Source organism: Engystomops pustulosus, chromosome 8 (assembly GCF_040894005.1).
Source record: "Engystomops pustulosus chromosome 8, aEngPut4.maternal, whole genome shotgun sequence".
Classification (NCBI taxonomy): Eukaryota; Metazoa; Chordata; class Amphibia; order Anura; family Leptodactylidae; genus Engystomops; species Engystomops pustulosus.
In genome coordinates this window covers 49,053,790-49,077,170 of record NC_092418.1, presented here as the reverse complement: position 1 = coordinate 49,077,170, position 23,381 = coordinate 49,053,790, and the positions used below count along the sequence as shown (strand labels likewise).

Genomic DNA, 23,381 nt, shown 5'->3' with positions numbered 1-23,381 from the left:
TATATATACACACAAGATATTATATATATATATATATTTTATACATGTTCAGGGGTTAAAAAGGAACAAAAAAAGTCAACTTAATTAAGCAGTTTCTATTTTTTTTTCTAAATTTGGTTGGCACAAAGCAACATGCTAAGCAACAGATCATATCTTAATTTGGCAACCAAACAAAAGCTAAAAATTGCACTGAAGGAGAAGTGAAAATATCAGTTTTTCCCACTGTTAAAATGTAAGAAGAATACAAGTGGGTTATTTTTTAAGAGTATTCACATCTTTCCTGATCCCTAAAATTGTCCATAGCAGCAAACACAAGAGATCAAAAAAATTTCTTCTTGTAGTTCTTTGCCTAATCTGAGGAACTTTTTCACTCAGTTCTCAAGACCATAGGTGGGTTCTCGCTGTCTTCATCCAGTCGAAGGGCAAGTGTTTCATCTTCTAAGCTTGTCCCGCCAACAGCTCCAAGTTCGTCAGAAAAGGCTGTAACAGATGTACACATCACATCATTTAAGTAAATGCCTTAAAATTGAACACTTCATTAATGGAGTGAATGAGTACAAAAAAACTTATGTGCACCACAAATTGATATCTTCGCCAGCTGGGTACTGCACACTATCGTGCAACCAATTCACTTTAAAGGACATCTACCACGATATTTAGGGGTGGTAGACGTCACCAAATGCACGCTTGTTACCTTGGTGGTGATGGGGGAGTCCTCCTGCAACGTTCCGTCTGCTACTCCAAAATAATGACTTTATAACTTTTATGCAAATGAGCCAGAGATCCTTACCTCTCCGTTAGGGGGGAGGTCAATGAAGGGGCGTGCATAAATTATTTTCCATTGTAGCCAGGAGGTGCTCGGCTAGTGGAGAGGTGAGCGCCTCTGGCTTATTTGCATAAACTTACAGAGTCTTTATTTCAGTGTAAAGGACGTGCCGGAATGTGGCAGAAAGACATCACCTAAGGTAACGAGCATGCATTTGGTGACAGTCTACCACCCCTAAATGTGGTGGTAGACGTCCTTTTAGAAAAGTGGAAAGTGCAACAGGGCAAGAGTGGTAGCTTTTACTGACAAATACAACACTCCCCCCCAAACCGTAGATATTGTACCACAACAATGTCACCATATCCAGCCCTCAGATATATTGCATAAATATATATAATGCATTAATAAATGTACAACCAGACATATAGCATTTATAAAAGGCCTCATGTACCCAAACGTGGCTCTGGTTTCTAAGTCTCTGTGTATGAGCCACAAAGCTCGGAGCAGGCCCTATTCCTGCATGGTCTTGTGACCATTGCAACCTCATTTCCTTGTTTTGAGACACTGGCTGTAAACAATGGACCAAAGATCTGCTGTTTGTGGCCTGTGATCTGCACATTCACTAGCAGGAGGCCCACACATACATACACACACACACACACACACATACATACATTTTATTATATATTACACACACACATTTTAGCGCATACATATAATTATCTTACCATGACTTGTTGGTGAGGTTGAGTAGGTATCTTTTGTGGCTGCAGCACTATAGTTTTTTGAAACAAACGGCCTATCATGTGACGCAGACTCTAAAATTTCATTGGCAGGTTCCATGCTTCCATCTAATCTGTTTAAAAGAAAATATAATATTAAAAGAAGACCTGTAATCAGAATTGCACCCCCACAAACCAACAATGCCTTCTGGTAAAGGATTACAAGTCCTCCCCATATCACCTAAAATTATCTGCCAGTGAAACACTGTACCTTAATTACAAACATTTTTCTTATATGCAAATTAGCCTTCTTGACTCTTATCCTCTCCCAGGCTGCCAGTAAACCATATTGTGCCTATTTTTTTACATGGTGCCTTGTGTTACATTCATGTCATGTGACCAGGGCAATGTCATCTAAGGTCCTATACCCTTTACATTTGCAAAATGTACCTTACTTATGTATCTCATCACATGGAGAGGAATAGAAGTCTTATGGACACATGCTGTATCTTGTGACCAGATACACACATGAGGTACATATTGCAAATGTAAAGGGTATGGGACCCTAATCACTTGACAAAGTGCTGAATAGTAAGGAGGCATGGGGAGGAGTAGATGGGAGGGAGGGGTCAAGCAGAACACGTCCCTCCGATGCCAGGAAATATAAGATAAAGTTCATTTATGGGGATGTATCAAATACCTGGAAAACATCTTCAAAATCAAATTGTTAACCGAGCAGAGAATGGTCTTTAAAAAAATGACTTGTTGCCTACTGGTCTCTACTTTGTGTGCCAATGCCCCAGACATGTAATGGAAGTAGATACCGGTGGAAGAACGGCAGGGGATTGTCAAGCAAGTACTATTTTTCTCTCTTATTGCAATAATCACAACTTTTAAAAAATGTATATCGCAATATGAGGGTTTTATTAACCACCATTTGAGGGTACATCAAATTTGTTTTATTATATACTTTATAGGAGGTACAGCAAATTTTACAAATGCCAAAAAAGTTGACTGCTTTTATTAATCTTGTATTATTAACTGTTAATGTTATTCTATGGGTAAGTACAGTATTTGCAGAAGAGTAATTTTTGTGTTGCTGCATTCTGAAAACCTTGGCAACATATTTGTAAGTAGACCACCTTTTGAAAGTATGTATTGGATAAATTAACACAATAAAGCATACCTAAGTTATTAAAACCAAACATCTGCGCATGCCCTCAACGCTTTGTAGTGAGGCTGGTATGCAACTCGCTACAGAGTTTTCATACCTCCCAGCGCCTCACTGCTTAGCAACACCAAGCTTAGCGAGGCACAGCCGGATGCGGAGACCGGGTGGCCGGCTCTGCTTCATCTGCGCATGTTTACATGCAGATGCTGACCGCGTAGGTGTGAGAATTGCCTGACGCGGTCAGCAAGAAGAGAAACCCAGGGGCAGGCAGACATGTACGATGTCCTAAAGGGGGGTGAGACGAAAGGGATGAGATATGGGGGACATGTGAGTTTTTTTTTTTTATTTAAAACACAAGCATGATGGGGCGATTTCCCAAGGGTGGGGAAGAAACCACTCTTCACTGGCCACTCCCAAGGTACTAGCGACACAGTTCTGCATACAGAAAGAAACAATTTTTTATTTTTTTGGAAAAGCCAGTTTTACTATAAAAACTTCTTTGGCAATGTGTACACTATTCTGTATGGGTATATGGGGGAGCCGAAAAAAGGGCTCTTAATGACAAGTTTCCTGTAAGCGTTAGGCCTTGTCGAATGTGTTGATACATTGGGGAAAAAGGTATTCAGGTCAGCCACCAATTGTTTTCTCCCACATAAAAAGATAAGAGAGGCCTGTAATTGACATCATATGTAGCAACTATGAGAGACAAAATGTGAAAACAAAAATGCAGAAAATCACATTCTTTTCAAAGAATTTATTTACAAATTATGCTGGAAAAGAAGAACAAAAGTTTATCTCAATACTTTGTCATATATCCTTAGCAATTACAGAGGTCAACTGATTTCTTTGAAGTCATTACAAGGTTTGCACACGCTGTCGCTGATATGTTAGCCCATTCCTCCATACAGATCTCCTCTGGAGCAGTAAGGTTTTCGGGTTGTCGCTGGGCAACACAGACTTTCAACTCCCTCCAAAGGTTTCGATGGGGTTTAGATCCAAAGACTGGCTAGGTCACTCCGGGACCTTGAAATGCTTCTTACAAAGCCACTCCTTTGTTGCAGTGGAGGTGTGCTTGGGATCATGGTCATGCTGAAAGACCCAGGCATGTTTCATCTTCAATGCCCTTGCTGTTTCAAGGAAGTATGCACTCAAAATCTCATGATTCATGGCCCCATTCACTTTTTTACATGTGCATGGATCAGACGTCTTGATCCCTTTGTAGAGAAATGGCCCATTGTCATCATATTGCCAACCCCATGTTTCGCAGTAGGTATGGTGTTCTTTGGATGCAACTCAGCATTCATTCTCCTTCAAATACGACAAGTTGTGTTTCTACCAAACAGTTCTACTTTGGTTTCATCTAACCATAAGACATTCTCCCAATACTCTTCTGAAACATCCAAATGCTCTTTAGAGAACTTAAAGGGGTTCTCAAGTGACAAAGATTGTTCTCACTATTCCTCATCTCGCCACAGTTATCACTTAACTAATCAGTGTAATTAAATCTTTTGCCCCCTTTTCATAAAATCAAAGTCATTACTTTGCCTTCATGCTACACTAACATAGAAACAACCTGTATACTTTCCTGCTCTCCTGTCGGGCATGTGCAGTCAGCTCCCTGTTCCCTGCTGGGGGCTGTGGCTGCACGTTCCTCTGTTTGAAGAGGCTATGCTGACCAGGGGGATTGTGGGAGATGTAGTCTTTTGGCAGGGTAGGGGTAGCTATCTTGGAGTGATGCAGCTGCAGCAGTGAGCTGTGAATTGACAAGTGAAGGAAAATAAAGTATACAGCCCAGTGTGGTGAGATAAGGGTGTGTAACTATAATATATGCAAAAGAACTGGTCAGTTTAAAAAAAAACAAAAAAAAAAAACATATAGTGACCAGAGAGCTCCTTGAAGATTTGAAGATGGGCCCGGATATGAAATGGCTAAAGCAGGATCCCTGGTGGCCTAGCGTATTACTGACGGTAGCCTTTGTTGCGTTGGTCCCAGCTTTCTGCAGGTCATTTGCTCACCATTCTTGTGATCAATTTGACCTCATGGGGCAAAATCCTGCGTGGAGCCTCGGATTGAGGGAGATTATCAGTGGTCTTGAATGTCTTCCATTTTCAAATTATTTCTCCCACATTTGATTTCTTCACACCAAGCTGCCTGCCTGTTGCAGATTCAGTCTTACCAGCCTGGTGCAGGCCCACAACTTTGTTTCTGGTGTCCTACAACAGCTCTTTGGTCTTCACCATAGTGGAGTTTGAGGTTGTAGACAGGTGTCTTTTATACTGATAAGTTAAAACAGGAGCCATTACTACAGGTAATGAGTGGAGGACACAGGACCCTCTTAAAGAAGAAGTTATAGGTCTGTGAGTTGCTAGTTTGTAGGTGACCAAATACTTATTTTCTACCATAATTTGCAAATAAATTCTTTAAAAATTTGACAATGTGATTTGTTGAATTCGTTTTCTCATTTTAAATCTCAATTTTGAAGTTTACCTATGATGTCAATTACAGGCCTCTCTCATCTTTGTAAGTAGGAGAACTTTTGTGGCTGACTAAATACTTTTTCCCCCAACTGTGTGTGTAGCAGAATTGGAAAAAATATCCCTGATAGTTGCCATTACAACTCATTACCACCCTTTAGTTAAATGGTACCAATGAGCAAACAGAAGGAGCTCTCATCCTACAATAAAGAGACACAGAGATAAACCACCAGAGAAAAGAAAATTTACCACCCTTTGCCAGCATACAAACATTTGGAGGCCATATCCTGTGAAGGGGTATATAAATAATTAAAAAAAAAACACCAAGCACAGTGGCAATAAAATGTAATATCCTTTTCATTCTTAGATGCTGGGTATATGGATTGGTTAGCTCACATAGTAGTGTAGAGGTTGAGAAATAATGTAAACATAAGGGTGTTTTCTTACCCTTTCTCAACATGTAGTAGTGCATATAGATCACTATGGATCATCAATGTTGTGGATCAGCTATCTGGATGGATCGATGGTGACATGGAGGTCCAGAATCCCTTGTCGCCTAGCACAAATGGATTGCACCTGATTGCAGGTGCTGGATAACAGCGCCTTAAATTGGGTCGATCCATCCATTTGTGTCATTTACAATTTCATTCTTGGAGGCCACTTTTGCTATCGACCACAGCTAAGCGGCTAAATAACTAGGATCAGTGGGTGGCTACATCAGACTGTAGGAGTGTTTAACATGGACCCAGATCATAAGTGGGCATATTAATAATGAAGTCAACATGTGTCAGTGCTCTACTCTTTAAAACAGCTGTTCAACTTCAATGAGTAATCTCACCACCTTCCCTCAGGTTAAAAATGTAAGATCCCCTAGGTCCCTTGCTTCTGTCTCCATTCCCTTGCCCAGGGCTACCTGTTTGGCGTTTTATGCTTTTGATACGCGTGTTTTTAACCATATTCTTGTGAGTATACACAATAAAAAATTCTTCCTTTACCTTGGAAATCTGCACTATATATCCACTAATTTCCTGACATAGGACAAGCAGTGTACCACGGACACAGAGGCAATACATGGACTGCACTTGGATCCAGTGGAGGGGAACGGAGAGAGAAGCAAGGAACCTAGTGGATCTTCCATTTTTAACCTGAGGGAAGGTGGTGAGATTATTCATTGAAGTTGAACAGCAGTTTTAAAGAGTAGAGCACTTGTTGACTGTGAATTGGTGGCTATTGTGGGAGAGTGCTGGGTCAGTGGCTCTTCTGGACTTTTTTACTCGTTTTCCAGAAGGCGAATTTTTGTAATTTCTGTATTAATAACGTATATATTTTGATAAACAAATTATGTCATGTAGCATAATTGGGTTAATATGAAACAAAACATTGTTGCATTAATAATTATCCTGAACCATCAACAGAAACGGTGACAATGCCTTCCAAAAAAGACTATTGGTAAATTTTTATGCTCTATTTCTTACTTGTGTTGTTTCATTAACGTGCACTCTCCACCCTCTTGTGGATCAAGGTTGTAAATGTACAGGTAACCATCTGCGGCAGCAACCAAAAGTCGTGGAATCTTTTGAATCCTAAATAAAATATAATTTTACATGAGAAAAGCAGTTCAGTACCTTATACAGCTTACTTATAAAGCTACTCTCATACACATAGGGTTATTTATGTATATATTTTAGATGTACCGTATATACTGGAGTATAAGCCGACCCAAGTATAAGCCGAGGCCCCTAATTTTACCACAAAAACCTGGTAAAACCTATATTTTTTTTTACTTGAGCACAAGCCGAGTTTGGGGTTTCAGCTAAATTTTTTTGGGCTGGAAAACTAGGTTTATATTCGAGTATATATGGTAGTTTAAATATCTATAAAACAAATACCTTTTATTATGGAATATAAAACTCAATTCACACTTGTAATTATGGTACCACAATTTGTGGGGGGTTTTGAGTCTGCAGTTAGCGTGCCAGGGGGTTTCAGCTTCTCAACACCACCAATTATATTAATCACCTATCATTTTTTGGGTTTTTTTAATAAAAAAATCCTTTAAAAAGTGTATAAATATAGCCAGATATTGCTTTTAAACTTCAATGTTAGTATAAACAAATAAAATGTAAAATCAATTCAAATAAATAGTTAACAAAAAGAATAGATGATTTACACTGCCAAAGAACAGATGTTCCTGTGTCCACAGAAAGGCAAGCGAACCGTCGCAAAAGCTCTACCCTGGTTGAACATTTCAGTTACTTGAGAAGGCAAATAACTGGTGGAAGCCATAATAACTTTTCCAAAGTAACCCGTCCAGGTGGTTGGTTCTTCCGCAGGCCTACAAAGCACAAAGAATATAATCATTACTTTACATCAGCAGTTTTGTTTTTCATTAAATCCCAGTCTAGCAATATTTATCTCCTGCGTCCAAAGACCTAATATTAATCCCTTTTCAGACATCAATATTTAAACACAAAAAATGGTATATACAATATCATTGGACATCATTCACACTTTCCAGAAGCATTTTTGGACACTGAAGCTATTTTAGTGTATTGTCATGGTGAAAATCCACAGTAGAAATCAGAGGATGACCCTATGATTTCAGATGTTGATTTTCACCATATGTCAGTACACTTAATAGCGTCATTCAGTACTCCATACAGGGGATAGTGGAACAGATTTTTCATCAAGAAAACCATGGAAAAATCTTTCTACAGAAAAAATATTGTCTGCTTGCAAAAAAATAAGTGGCATTCTCTACATTCTGTCATAAAATATGCATCTAAAAGCCTGACTGCAGATTGCAACCGAGTATTTGACACAGATTTAGGCCCCATGCACACAAACCATCTAAGGACATGTATTGGGCCGGTTATATGTCCCCTTAGACTCCAATGGATGCACCAGGCATCCCTATGGAAAAGGGAGTGGGAAGCAGCCTCTCCAGCCAAACATGTGCTAAGCCCGGATGCACAAAGCACCCATATATCAGTCAAAATAAAAAAATGTACATACTTTTCCTTGACTGTCTCCAACTTGAAGATATGTACAGTCTCTGTGTTACTTGAGGCAGAAAGAAAAGTACCATCCATGCTGAATGCCAGAGAAAATATGGTCACACACCTAAAACAAGAATTAATAATGATCACATATCAAAATAAAAGTAGTCATAATTGCAGATCAGCACTGCAGCTCCAGAGAGAAGAAGGGACTCTTTGCATATATCATATATCACTATGATGCTCAGTCCCATACTTGGCACAGTAATAATCCGATTCAGGCCCCGACCACAGATGTGTGTTTTAAGCTTTACAATAAGAATGATCAGTAATTGCACTGCCTACATAAAGTGACCTCATTTTAGCATATAATGAGAAGGATAATTATACTGAGACGATGGCCAAGTGTAGCTGCTCATGTGATGGTGCACCTAGGCATCATGCTATTACAAATACAGCACCATAAAAGAGAAATCTCAAAATTAAGATGGTGTTTAATCAAAAAGAGACAGACGTGTGAACATTAAGAAAATAAATGCCAACTCCATAAGAAGTGCAGAGAGTGGTAGACAATAAGGTGAAGGGGTCCTATAATTTAAAAAAAAAGTATTTTTGATTGGATCATTTATTTTTTAATTGTTAGAATACCACCAAATAGGTCGGTACTAGCTAAAGCAAATGGAGTAGATGTTATGTAGGGAAACTTAAAATACATTTTTATTGGAGTGGTATTCCAGAGAATAGACAAATGTCAACTATTTCAATTCTGCAGTAAGAATGACGAAAAAATAATGTAGCTTGCAAAACTTAAAAATAACAAAAATGTAATTTTTACACTAAACCAACCACAGGTCCTCATGTGTGAATTAAAAAAATAGTTGCTTTAACCAAGCTGATGTAGTACACCCGGCTTTGTGCTGGAAACGTGTCACATGGGTAGTGAATTTGGAGTCCATAATGTTCTGTGGTTGGTTTTCCGGAAAGATCCTTTTTATGATGAGGAACTGTAACAAAAAGGTGTTCCCATTTCAGCAAATTAATGTTATTGATTGTATAATAAAAAGTTTTATGAAAAAAATGGTATAACTTTTCATTGTACAAACAGTAACATTTATTTGCTAAAATGGGAACACCACTTTAATTTGTTCCATATTTTTTAAAATAAATTTTATACCGATTGGGGAAGAGGGGTAAAACCTGGATAGAATAGCGTCAACATTTTGGTACATAGTAAGCCATCTAATAAGTGGTATAAATACAAGTAGTCTAAAATGCATCATTAACTGATTAGAATATTGTTTTCACCTTTTCATTCCTCGCCTTAGCTCAAACAGCTTCTGTCCTTCTGGAATGGAAAAAACGCGGATCACTGTGCCCTATGGATAAAAGAACATGTTAGAAATTTCGAATACCAAATATACTCGAGTATAAGCCGACCCGAGTATAAGCCGAGACACCTAATTTTACCATCAAAAACTGGGAAAACCGATTGACTCGAGTATAAGCCGAGGGTGGGAAATGCATTAGTCACAGACCCCCCCAGTATGTATACAGCCTGCCCCCAGTAGTATACAGCACTGCCCCCAGTAGTAAACAGCACTGCCCCCAGTAGTATACAGCACTGCCCCCAGTAGTATACAGCACTGCCCCCAGTAGTATACAGCACTGCCCCCAGTAGTATACAGCCAGCCCAGCATTAAAAGAAAATAATAAACTTATATACTCACCCTCCGGTGGCCCCGACCTGCAGCGCTGCTCCCCCGATGTCCGGGCGGGTCCTCCTCTGGCTTCGGCGCCCGTCTTCTGTCTTCACTAACTTCGTGCCGGGCGCCGCCATTGTTCTCCCCTGGACGGCGCCTAGTATGACGTGCCGCTGCTGATGTCATACTAGGCGCCGCCTGGAGGAAAAACATGGCGGCGCCCGGCACGAAGTTAGTGAAGACAGAAGACGGGCGCCGAAGCCAGAAGAGGACCCGCGCGGACATTGGGGGAGCAGCGCTGCAGGTCGGGGCCACCGGAGGGTGAGTATATAAGTTTATTATTTTTTATGACTGTAAGACTCTTGTATAAGCCGAGGGGACGTTTTTCAGCACATATTTTGTGCTGAAAAACTCGGCTTATACACGAGTATATACGGTAAATATTTTTGTTGTCTTTTGCTTGACGGTTTCATTTGCCTATTCTCGGCCTTACTTTATTTTTACACCTTGGTTTAGGCCTCTTGCCGTCCTCTTGGGACTCCATCATCCACATCTTTTGCTCACTTTCAACTTCTTATTCTCTTCTTTTTCACAGCACACTGACAGTTATCAAATATATTTACTAACATTTGTGTATTTTTACAAAATTTAGGACACAATTCTTACAAATTTAGGACAATAACCCCTTCTTGTCCAGGTAGCTGCTTGTATTGCATTTGCAATGCAGCGGTCAGTGATTTTACCCCATGAATTCTTCACCCACGTCCCAACCCAATGCAATATCAAAATGATCTACCAATACTAATGTATGACGTGAGGGAAATTGTAGCAATGACGGCCATTAGGTCTTATTTTCAAGGGAGGCCTTATATTTCTAAGCTTGAATAAAATTGCACTAGGTCTTATTTTCAGGGAAATAGGGTAGTTAGCCAGGCTGAAAGAATCCATTACAATATTGATCATTAAAAGACAAACTAGCTTTTTTGGCTCTGTTGCTTTTTAAAAACTAAAACCATTACCTTTTCTGATGCTGTTGCCAGTTTTGTGCCACTTGCATCAAAAGCCAAAGCTGCCAGAGGGCTATTATGGGCAGGAATCATATTAGCGGCTCTCTGTAAAGTATAAAGGAATATAGAAAAAACGTTATTGACAAACTGCTCTAAATTCATTAAAGGGAAGTTGGCTCTGGAAAATAACCTCTCTTATCACCAAGTTTTTGTGTCAATGTTTTTTGGGAAATTGTTTTGCCATTAGATACCATAGAAATGTCATACAATTCTTACTTCGGATAATAAGCTTAACCACATCGTTACATTTGACAATTTCATGGGGCTTTTCTGCGCGTAGTCACCTCATTCATAACACAGCCAAGACAGATACCATTATGATAGAAGAAAAAACATAGACATCAACAGGCTCCAGAGTCAAGTTCAGACTATTGCTGCCTATGGCCACGAGGCTGCTGCACAACAGATAACTAAATGCTGTTATCTGATCTCAAGCAAGATGACAGCCCCATTCTCATGGACAGATAATAGAAGCCAAAAAAACTGCTAATATCAGAAAATAAAACAAATTATCATAAAGCGATACATGTTATGTGGTTTTAATGTTTACAAAACTGAACGCAAGAATATATTTTCTACAATGGGGGACAATTACTTACCTGTTACGTTGACGCCACCGATCCGGAATGTCCGACGAGGATTCGGAGCTGCCGCGATTCACTTAGCTCCTGCGTCCAATTTCCTGCATGTGTCGCTTCCCCCGCTGAGGTCCGCTGGAGTTCACCTTCTTCTTCCCCGTGCATGTGAGTGCTGGTCTCGCGACACAATTTGGTTTTTAAATTCCGCAGTTTGTCCGAATCAGTCGGGTTGTCCGACGGCCACGCCCCCTGATTTGTGTTGCATGCAAGCCGGCGCTGATCAGTGTACAGGTTCTCCAGACCAGTCTGAGGCAAGGTCAAAATAGGGTGTCTATAGGAGGGCAACTGTCTGTGCATTCCAAACATAGACTGCTTCCCCATTATATTACAGCTTCCAGTCACCAGGGACCTCATTTTCACTAAAGACAGGTTGCAGAAGACCATCACACCTGCAGTGCAAATCTGCCTTTCTGCGTTTTATAATCATTTGCATTACAATATAATGCAAACCTAAACACAATATAATTGTGTGTTAACTTACCTTGCACCCTGACAAAATCCTGGGGTAGTCACAGAGGCTGAGCTTTGGATGCATTTAAAAAAAAAACATGTAACTTGTCTTAGCTGCAGGATGCCCCCATCTTTGTGCTCCTGTACAGCTCCTCCCTCCCCCACTGATGTCAGATCACCAGGCTGTGACCTCTGAGAAGCAGCAGGAGGTGGAGCTGTACAGGAGCACAAAGGTGGGGGTCAAGCTCTGAGGAGTGAGTAACACAGACAAGCCACATGTTTTTGAAATGCATCCAAACCAAAGTCCAGTTCCTGTGACTACCCCAGGATTTTGTCAGGGTGCAAGGCATGTTATAACACACAATTATATTGTAATGCAAATGCTTATAAAAGGCAGAAAAGTATATTTGCACTGCAGGTGTGATGGTCTTCTGCAACTGGTCTTAAGTGAAAATGAGGTCCCTGGTGACAGTTTCCCTTTAAGCATTTTCTAAGGATGCCATCACACACCACCGTCAAAAGACGTCATGCATTTTAGTGTAGTTGTGCTTTTTAACAAGTCAATAGAAAAACATTTTTTTCACCTGCTAAATAAAAAAAATGCATGTTTTTTCTTAGGTGGGTTTAAAGGACATCTACCAGCAGGATCAAGGATTGTAAACCAAGCACAATGACATACTTGGGCGTGCCCCCTCTGTCAGGATCTGCTCTTTTTTTAGCTTCTGATGCCTTGTTTTTTTAATTATGCAACTAATCCTGAAGGGCTCCGAGCTCCATATGTGTTATTGGAGCCTGGAGCCCCTGTGGCTCATTTGCATAATTTTAAAGCTCTTTTTCCCTTAAAAGCAAGGGCATAAAAAAGCTAAAAGAGTGGATCTTGCCAGAGGGGCCAGACACCAATATGTCATTGTGCTTGGTTTACAATCCTTGATCCTGATGGTAGATGTGCTTTAAACTGCAGCATGTGAGTACCACTAAATTAAAACTGGAAAACTCCCAAGGGATTGCTGGAAGATTAAACAAAAAAAAAAAACTTTACTTGACCTCCTCCCCCATCTTCTGTTCCTTGTTCACACACCTTTGTCACTTAAAAAAAAGCCTATTATACCATACCTGTGTCATCTACATTCCTTGCACAAGTTATTTTGAGGCAAAACCAGAAGTATCCGAGGTGAGAATTGGCCTAGAGCAGTGATGGCGAACCTTTTAGAGATCGAGTGCCCAAAAAGGGACCCAAAACACACCAGCTTTTCCCAAAGTGCCAACACGGCAATTTAGGCAGTAACAAACTTATTGTTACTAGAATTTTTGAGCTCAAATCTGAAACTTTTCACTCTTCAGACAGGACCAAGCAGCACAGGATGGGTCACTTTAAAATAGCAGGGCACTACTTGGACTGCCTGAAACTGCAGGAAGATGCCATGTCTGGCAAACTCTGTGCCTGGGAGACAGCCCATGTGCCCACAGAGAGGCCTCCGAGTGCCATCGGTTCGCCACCACTGGCCTAGAGGTTACCGTGAATTAATCTCTTAGGCTGGAATCTTTAGTATTGCATTCAGATTGTACAGACATGCAGACACAAGGCTAAGAAGTGCAAGATCTCTTCTTTCTAACACTGCCCATGTGAGCTCTTCTGTGGGTTCTCTGTAGAATGATGTTACCTGGATGCATTACATCACCCATTTACTATCATTTCCTGGGCATACAGTGAGTACAGGAAAAAGTATTCAGTCCCTTTAAAATTTTTCACTTTGTTTCAGGGCAGCCGAAAAGGTTCTTTTTTTGCTCATTAATGTACACTCTGCACCCCATCTAGTAAAAAACTGAAATATCACAAGACCCTTTGTTCTTTATTGAGTAGAAGCACCTTCTGAGCTAGTACAGCCACAAGTCTTCTTGGTAATGATGAAACAACTTTTTCACACCTGGATTTGGGGATTCTCTGCCATTCTTCCTTGATCCTATCCAGTTCCCTCAGGTTGGATGGTGTACATGAGATGGACAGCCATTGTCAAGTCTCTCCATAAATGCTCAATTGGGTTTAGGTCAAGGCTGGGCCACTCAAGAATGGTGACAGAGTTGTTCTGAAGCCACTGCTTTGTTATTTTAGCTCTGTGCTTAGGGTCATTGTCTTGTTGTAAGATGACCCTTCCGCCCAGTCTGAGGCCCAGAGCACGCGGGAAGAGGTTTTCATCCAGGATATCTCCGTACTTGACCACATTTATTTTTCCTTCAGCTGTCCTGTCCCTGCAGCTGAAAAACGCCCACATAGCATGATGCTGCCACCACCATGTTTCACTGTTGGGATTGTATTTGGCAGGTTATGAGAAATACCTGGTTTTCTCCACAAAAAAGTTTAATCATCATCTTATCAGAGCAGACAATTTTATTTCTGAGAGTCTGGAAGTTCTTCATGGGTTTTTTGCAAACTGTATGCAGGCTTTCATATGTCATGCAATGAGGAGAGGCCTCTGTGGGCACACACTCCCATAAAGCCCTGCCTACCTACAGAACCTCTGGAGCTCAGCCACAGTGATCAGGGTTCTTCTTTACCTCTCTTACCAAGGCTCCCACAATTGCTCAGTTTGGCTGGACAACTAGGTAGTGGAAGAGTTGTAGTCATCCCAAACTTCTTAGATTTAAAGGGGTATTCACATAAAGTCAAAATTCTTAAATATACTCAGGATAACAAAATAACACATTCTCTTTATTAACAAAAAATGAAGCATGTCACAGATAATTCCAACCTGTCTTTATCAGTCCTGTTCTGATCCAACTGTAAATCTTGGGATTCTTCTCATGAATAGCTTCTCTGTCAGAGACCGGGACTGTTATACAGATGCTGTATATTCACAAGATACTGCTATAAAATTATATTGCAGTATATTGAATGACTCATCAGACCCCCTAGGGTTAAAGGGGTTTTCCCACATCTCAATCCCCTAATTTTAACCCCTTACTTTACAATTTACTCAGTTTAATTGCTGTTTTAGCTCCTATCACTCTCTATGCTGCTCAGTGTAAAATCCCAGTGTGTGGGCAGGGCCTCTCTAAGCAGACACATTACTGTATTATCCTTCTAGTTTTGTGGGGTGACAATGTGGTTACATTATTAGGGCACAGGTGTAAATATACTTTCACCTGGCTTCTGACATTGTACTAACACACTGATACATAGAGAGCAGACAGATCAGAGAAACATGAGATGACTACATAGAGGCTGATAGACCATTACACTGTGAGCCCTGCTACATCTCACATACACGTGCCTGCCTCCCCCTTCTCCCGGATCACTTATCTCCTTGTAGCTTGTACTTTGAAGCCTCTCTCTCTGCTCACCATGTGCTGACAAAATGTAATCAGTCAGTGTCGGTGAGATCCACGCAGGGGGCGTGGCTACAGAGACAGAAATCACATCTGCTCGATCTCACACAGAAATCCAAGATAGCGGCCTCCCGACTAGTCTAGGGGAAACTGAAATTGTGCACACCAGGACTGATAGAGACAGGTTGGACTTCTATCTGTGAAATGCTGAATTTTTGTTAATAACAGTGAATTAGAGAATATGTTATTTTGTTATGCTGAGTACATATAAGAAACTTGTCTTTAAGGTTTGAAAAAATATTAAAAAGATTTGAAAAAAAATATAAAAATTCTAAATCACCACTATTTCCCTGGCTTTTCCCCGATAACTACTATAACTTTATTCCACTGATTTATCTTTGGAAATGCGACTGATTAAATCAAATTTCAAGGAATACTTAAATAGCATTCACTTACCAGGTTAACAGTGTCAAAGACCTGGACTTCACCAATGGTGGCACTCCCAGGATACGCCAAATAGCAGTTATCTCCATTAATAGACAGGGAGCAGAGGCCTTACAATTAAGCAAAAAAAAAAAAGTTATTATTAGCCGCTATTCATACAAACCGAGAGAAAAACAGAACGAAAAAAAAACCACCTAATTTATTAGTTTTGGAAACTTGTTTTTCCATTTCCCAAAAGTCAGCGTTATATTGCCATGTTTTTATGCATCCTCTCATTTTTCTAGGTTATAAGGAGGTTTAGAATTTTGGGTGCAATTTTTCACATTTTATAAAATTATCCAAATCCTATATTTTGAATCTTGAGGGGCCTGCTCAGCTTACACAGCTCTAGCTCTATTGATGCTGAAGATGTGCTAGAAGATATGAAGAGTATCTAAAGGAGGGCATGAAATGGCTACTGGGGTCGTGGAGTAGCCTTCGGTCCCAGAGCACTGTGAAGCTACTACACGCCCCCAGTAGCCTCTTAAACTAATTAGCATAATGCTAATTTTTAAAAATTTCAGCAGCAGATGCATCCTGTTTTTACCTAATTCTGGGATGCAGGGAGGGCAAATTTGAATCCGGAACTGCTTCAGATGGCAGATTTTCTTTTAGGCCTAAATATTAATCAAACATTACCCCATTACAGAAACGACTCCCCTTAACGTATGAAAAAACAAACTTTAAGAAGTTTGTTAACCTTGTTTCACAGGGGTTAAAACAAAATGGGAGGTGGAATTTACAAACTGTCATACCTTCAAAATCATACATTGGTCAAAAATTTAACATTCACAATAGATTAAATGTCAAAAAGGTCCACAATGTTTGATACCCAATTTCTGCCAGGTTTGCCGATATCCCACATGTGTTAGTAATTGATGTATGGGCACATGACAGGGCATAGAACAGAAGGAGTACCATTCAGAGATTTGCATTGTCACATTTTACAGGCTATAAAGAGTTTATTTTTTTTGTAGTTTGGTAATATGGGGGGCTTATTTTTTGTAGGATGAGATCCACTTTTCAGGTACATCATTTGGGGGAATTCATTAGCTAATTGACGAGATTTTATTAATTCTTTCTTGTTGGGGTAAGAAAATCATTAATTCTGGTTTAGGGTTTTAACCATTTTTTTTGGCCATTCACTGTACAATAATGAAAAATTTTTATTCTATGGTTTACCACATTTGCAGCGATAACCCATTTATATAACTTTTTATGGTTGTCTTGTGCTGCAGAATACAGAACTCATTTGCCAAGTAAAATTAGCTTGTTTTGCATCGCCATGTTCTAAGAGGCATAACATTTTTTTTTTAATTCTGAGCTATTTTAGGGTTTTTTTTTTTTTTTTGCAGGACTATTTTTTGTACTATTAATTGGTGTGATGTTGTGGTAACCATAAACCATAACTGGTTTAATGAGCCATTCGCAGTTTTACCATAAAGAGGTTATCCTATTTTCATGAGGTTGGATGTGAAAATAATATTTTTAAAGTTTTCTTAATTTTTTGTTACACATGCTGCCGGGATCCCATCCTTCTACTGTAAACTCGGGCAATCACCATGACGTAACTGTATATCATGGTGCAGTAACTACCCGCACCTTGTGATGTACAATTACGACAGGGTGTGGGAAGGGGATAAAAGGGAACTTGCCAACAGGAAGGTCATTTTTATATAGGTTCCATAAGGTTCTGGCATGTTGATTTTAAAAATGCCTTTGTTGTGCATCTATATTATTCCGCTGCTTTTAAATGGGCTCCGGCCAGCAGTGTGTGGTGAATCCCGTGGGGGAGGATGGGGTGGTGGGGAGAGAGAAACGACAGTTCAAATGGAACTAGTCATCATCTTTTCACTGCCACCTCCTTCCTCCTCACTCATCTCCCTTTCCCTCAACCTCTCCCCTGTTTGATTATGGCAAGTAATATTATAGTTTCTAATATTTATTGAACTGTTAATTTATGCAAAGACTATTGAAGTTAATGACCATATCAACTAGTAATTTGCCTCAAAACTAATCAATAATCCCAAAGTGAAACAGACCTTCTAAAAAATACCAATTTGTCACCACATCATAACACATTTTAGACAGATACCTGCAGGGTTTGGGGGTGTTTCACGGATAGTGTGCAGTACTTTCATGTCTCTTATATTGTGTATATACAGCGATTCTTCAAGACATACAATCAGCCTCTGTGAAGGTAACAAAAAGTAGAAGAAAAAAAGTATTACAAATGATTAGTAATGTTTGGGATTAGCATTCACCCACTATTCCACCCAATAGTTAGAACAGAATCCCGTTCTCCTAAATGGGGGGGGGGGGGGGGGTTCCCTTACAAAATGGGATTCCTTGAAACTAAAAGTCGAAAAATTGAGCTGGCTATGTAGCAGCAATGTTATGGACCGCTTGAAAATTCAACTATAGACAAACAAATGAGAAGCAGTGACCCGAGTGATTTTTACTGAATAGAAAGTAATTTGCCGAAAATGTTAATTTTAGCATCAGCGACTTTTATATGCATAACTTTTTTATTTTTCAGCTTACAAATCTGGTTAAGGGCTTATTTTTTGTGAGAAGGATTGTTCTTTTTAGTGGTCTTATTTTAGAGTGTGTAACTTTTTAAAATCACTTTTTAGAGCATTTTTTAAAGGGTATTAATTAAAAATGATCTTTTTTTCGGAGCGTTTTTGAGGTTGTTTTTTTACGGGGTTCATTTTGCGGGTCCGATAAGGATTGTGTTTCATTATGCAGATTGTCACGGACGTAGCGATACCAAATATGTGGGGGTTTTGTGTATTTTATTCAATGTTACTGAATAAAAACTAATTTAGAGAAAATTTTGTTCAATTTATCATCACCATCTTTTCATATGCATAACTTTTTTATTTTTCCGCTGACAAATCTGATTAAGGGCTTATTTTATGCGAGAAGGATTGTTCTTTTTAGTGGTCTTATTTGAAACTGCCTAACTTTTTTAAAATCACTTTTTAGAGGATTTTATAAAAGGGTATTAATTAAAAATAGTATTTTTTCTGAAAGTTTTTTGCTTTTTTCCCCCTGGAGTTTACCGTGCAGGTCCAGTAACGATTCTGTTTTATTATACAGATTGTTACGGACGTGGCAATACCAAATATGTGGCGGTTTTTTGTGTGTTTGTGTTTTTTATAGTTTATTAAGTGTTTTTATGGGAAAGTGACATTTTAGGGGCTTATATTTCAATGTATTTATTTTTTATTTATTCTAATGTGTTAACTTTACTGTTTTTCACTTTTTTTTTACTTATACAAACTTGAACCAATGATGCTCTGATGGCTTGTTCAGGTCCAATACACTGCTCTACAATACTTTTTCATTGTAGAGCAGTGTAAACTGTCTGAGCATGCAGAGCATGCGTAGACAGTTTGCAGTCAGACCCAGAAGGGGTCTGACTGCTGAGGACATCGGGCAGCCCCGAAGCACTAGGCAGACTTCGGGGTTGCGCAGAAGAGGATCGGATCCCCCGGTAAGCGGCACAGGGGATCCAATCCATAGCAGAAACACCCTTACACGCCGTGGTCATGCTTGACAGCGGCGTGTAAGGGGTTAACACCCACAATCGGAGCCGGTGCCACTGTTAACACCGTTCGTGAGCCGGTGCCAGAAGCAGGACTTTATAGTGCATCCTGGTGCACTAAGTATCTAGCCACCGGGATGTACTGTAACGTCCAGATGCACCTAGGTGTTAAGAAAGTCTGCTTCTGCCGATGTCAGGAACTGTCTAGCAGGCTGAAGACTGGACTCTCTCTTCATCTTTCCTGTTTACATAACTCCCTCAGTGAGTGTTAACCCTTTCTGCTCGCCCCATGGCTGTAGTATGCTACGAGTAGTATTTTCAAACATCAAGCTGCGTACAGCTGTGTAAATAAGCACAGGGAGATTAGATGTAAGCTCTATAGACACACATTATAGAGGCCTACAGAAGGGAGCAATGGAGCTTGTTTCTTTACACACTAAGCAGAATATCTTATAGACGTATATTAGAAAAATGTTCACAGGACTCCCATCCCCCCCCCCCCCTACCCCGCACAACATTAAAATTTATCTCAAAACTTAAATTAAGAAATCTGTTCCTGTGTCCTCCTTTTTATACTGCATTTAATCAGTTTCTGAAGCTCTCCATATACCACTGACTTCTGATCAGGTAAAAACCTGATAATGTTCACTCATTACAAATAGTCTATGGATAGTCTAATCACTTCAGATAAGTAAATCATCAAGGAACATATGCTCTATGCTCTAATAGTTATTCATTAGTCGTCTTATATTCTTGAGGTGGATGGAGTGCTCAAGGCTTTCAAAGACACTGGGGCAGATTAATCAAGCTGTCTGGAAGTCAGAATATTTCTAGTTGCTCATGGCAACCAATTACAGCTCCCCTTTAAAATATTAATGAGCTCTGGTAAAATGAAAGCTGAGCTGTGATTGGTTGCCATTGGCAATTAAGAATATTCTGACTTTCAGACAGATTGATAAATCTGCCCCACTGTGCACGACAAGGGAATCAGAGCAGAATTAAGGCACAGAGAAACCACTTTAGTATGTCACAAAGTTTAATATTATAACCTATTCCATATCCATTAGAATCTGATAACAGGTACTCATATGTATATATTTATATATTTTGGGTAAGTATTCCATGTTAGTTTTATCCCTATTAATAATTTGCTCCACTTTACACACTGACATTTTTTATATATTTTTAAGAGTTTTTTTAAATTACATTTTCAAGATTGATTGATTACAAAAGAAATTAAAGGGGTTGGCCAAGGTAAACTTTTGTTGTGGCATAAACCACTATCCATAATTTACTAACCTGTCTGTTTAGTTTCACTGCCAAAATGGTGTTTGAATAACTGTAGTTGCAGATTTCAGTTCCTTTTTTAAAATGACACACTTTGAGTTTTCGAGGTGCCTTCAGGCTGACAATTGCAACAAGACTACTGGAGAAGAGGCGTTCCACAATGCAAACATCTTCTGTGTCAGCTACATTGAAAAAAAAAAACACAAGAAACATAAAGACCTAAAAATGTACCACTGCACTTCTCATTGATCATGTGGGTTATTTTCTCTTGTAGGCAAGCAAAACTATTATCCCTGGAACGGAAAATATTAACCAAATGGCATCATGGAAAATAGCGCCCAACGGTCTGAATCGCCACCTTTTTCCCCATTTTGCTAAATTGCAATATAACACATTCTCTAATTCACTGTTATTAACAAAAAAAAATCAGCATTTGACAGATATAAGTCCAACCTGTCTCTATCAGTCCTGCTGTACGCAATTTCAGTTGCCCCGAGACACAACCCTGTAACTTCTGACTTAGGGTCGGGTGGCCGCCATCTTGAAATCGTATGTGACAGCTTGCCGATGAGATTTCTGTCTCTATCCGCTGTGTACCTGTAGCCACACCCCCTGCATGGAGCTCACAGACACTCACATCCTGTCAGGAGATCGTGAGCAGAGAGAGAGGCTGCAAACTACAAGGAAGTAAGAAATGCGGCGCGGAAGGGGGAGGGGGGCATGCACAGTGTAAAAGTCTCTCAGCCTCTATGTAATAAGTATCTTATGCAACTCATCTCTGATCCATCTCATCTCTCTTTCTATGTATCAGTGTGTTAGTACAATGTCAGTAGCTAGATGAAAGTGTATATACACACCTGTACCCTGATAATCTAACCACATTGTCACCCCACAGAACTAGATGGATCATAATGCCTCAGCTCACACCCTGGAATTTTACACTGAGCAGCCTAGGGAGTGATAGTTGCTAACACAGCAATAAAACTGAGTAAAATTGTAAAATAAGGGGTTAAAATGATCTTTATTGTGTCGACATCACTAGGGGATTGAGAATGTGAGAATTTTCGTGGGAATACCCCTTTAAGGATTTTTTTTTTATTTAATGAGAACGAATAAAATCTTTATAAAATTGGCATCCTTGTGACCGTATTGAACAAATAAATAAAGTGGATGTGTTATTTGGACAACACGTTTTCATTTCAATTTCAACCCCCCCCCTACATGGAATATTAAATAAAAACACTAGAAGGTAAGATTTGTTACGCAGAAAACAGGCCCTCATGTTTATGGAAAAATACAAAAGTTACAGATTTTTGGAGGTGAGGAGGAAAAAAAAATAAAAACAAAAAAGGTGGAGGTTGTTAAGGGGTTAATGAAAGCTTTATAAACAATGAAAGAGGAGATTGTTTAACTTAAAGAAAACTTACTGCATTCATATATTTGCTCAAGCTTATCCACAGAAGGCAAAGAAAAGAATTTGTAGCCAGATTTGAGACCAACTGCTAAGGATCTGTTTTAGAAAAAAGAAAAGAGAGAAGTAATAAACATTGTGAAAAAAATAAAACCACAACCAATGTGACATATGAGTATATAATATTACAATAGAAAGCTGCCCGAGCACCAGGTTACCGTCCTAAATTCTTATTTTTCTGTGCCTTTTTCCTCAAAACATGACAAATTATTGAATTTGTCAAAACTGCGCATGCACCTGTCACTGACCAGGCCAGGGGCGTCGGAAAAAGTGAGTACTCCGTTTATTTTTATATGTGGTGGGCATACAGGGGGCTGGCTGGCTTTATTTTTCAAGGCGCTGGCTATATACTACAGGGGGCTAGCTGGCTATATACAACAGAGGGTCTGGCTGGCGGCTTTATAGTACTGGGGAGGCGGTGTCCAATGCATTTCCCACGCCATTTTGGCATATTCCCGAGTCAATAGGTTGTCACAGTTTTGGGTGGTAAAATTAGGCGCCTCGGCTTATACTCTGGTCGGTTTATATATAAGTATATACAGTAATACTTAGCGTGAATAGATTTTTAATGTTCCTGATACATTTTGTACTAAATCAATAAGCCGATTAGCTAATGAAGTAGAGAAACTGGCCTCTACATGCCTCATCTACCCTGTGACACAGATAGGAATTATATAATTTAATAAGCGATTCTGACAGCATGCTTGTCTTTGACTACAATCAGAGAGTACAGCAGCAGTTGAGTAGTTGTGTATAATCTTTATTTTTACATGGTAATGTGAACACTGACCTAAGCATCATCATGTGTCAGTAATTTCCGCTGGAGCATCATCACAAGTGTGTCACCCAGGTAAACAGAAGGTAAAGGAGGTGTCTCTCCATAATAAAATACCTATTGGTTAAGCCACTACAAGCTACACACATCACTATTAGGATTAGGCAACAAATCAATGGCGGAGAAGAGTCAACTTCATCAATGCATTGTTCTCGGCAGTCATGCCGGACTCACGTACGTGTTATCTTGGTTGAAATTCGCAAACAAGAGATGCGTGGCTCCGGTCTCTACATTCTGCCTAGCCAGATTCATAGTGAGACCTTATGTTCAGCTATGGACAGCGCTCGGGTCACTAAGCGGCTGCAGGCTCCGTACTGCGCGGCCGCTCATTCCTTGTTTACCGGCCTGGACATGACGGACAACTGCGCATGCGCGCAAGGTCTACGTGCTCGTCACTGCGCAGGTCTTCAAAGGGCAGCGTAACGTCATTGTACACGCGCG

General features: G+C 39.8%; 1 protein-coding gene across 2 annotated transcripts; it reads right to left on the bottom strand.

The window, feature by feature from the left end:
• Positions 1-20: 20 nt before the first annotated feature.
• WIPI2 (WD repeat domain, phosphoinositide interacting 2) lies at positions 21-23,341 on the bottom strand. Of its 2 annotated transcripts, none has more exons than XM_072120880.1 (12): positions 23,119-23,341; positions 22,062-22,144; positions 20,647-20,816; positions 17,890-17,986; positions 15,768-15,865; positions 10,852-10,944; positions 9,438-9,508; positions 8,149-8,256; positions 7,304-7,468; positions 6,609-6,716; positions 1,495-1,622; positions 21-480 (listed from the first exon to the last, which is right to left on the bottom strand). In XM_072120880.1, exons 1-12 carry the CDS (start codon positions 23,190-23,192, stop codon positions 368-370), a joined length of 1,308 nt encoding a protein of 435 aa, XP_071976981.1. In that variant the 5' UTR covers positions 23,193-23,341; the 3' UTR covers positions 21-367. The 2 variants fall into 2 exon arrangements, with proteins under 2 accessions (XP_071976981.1, XP_071976982.1); XM_072120881.1 differs by lacking the exon at positions 23,119-23,341 and adding an exon at positions 22,896-22,924.
• Between the last annotated feature and the right edge of the window lie 40 nt (positions 23,342-23,381).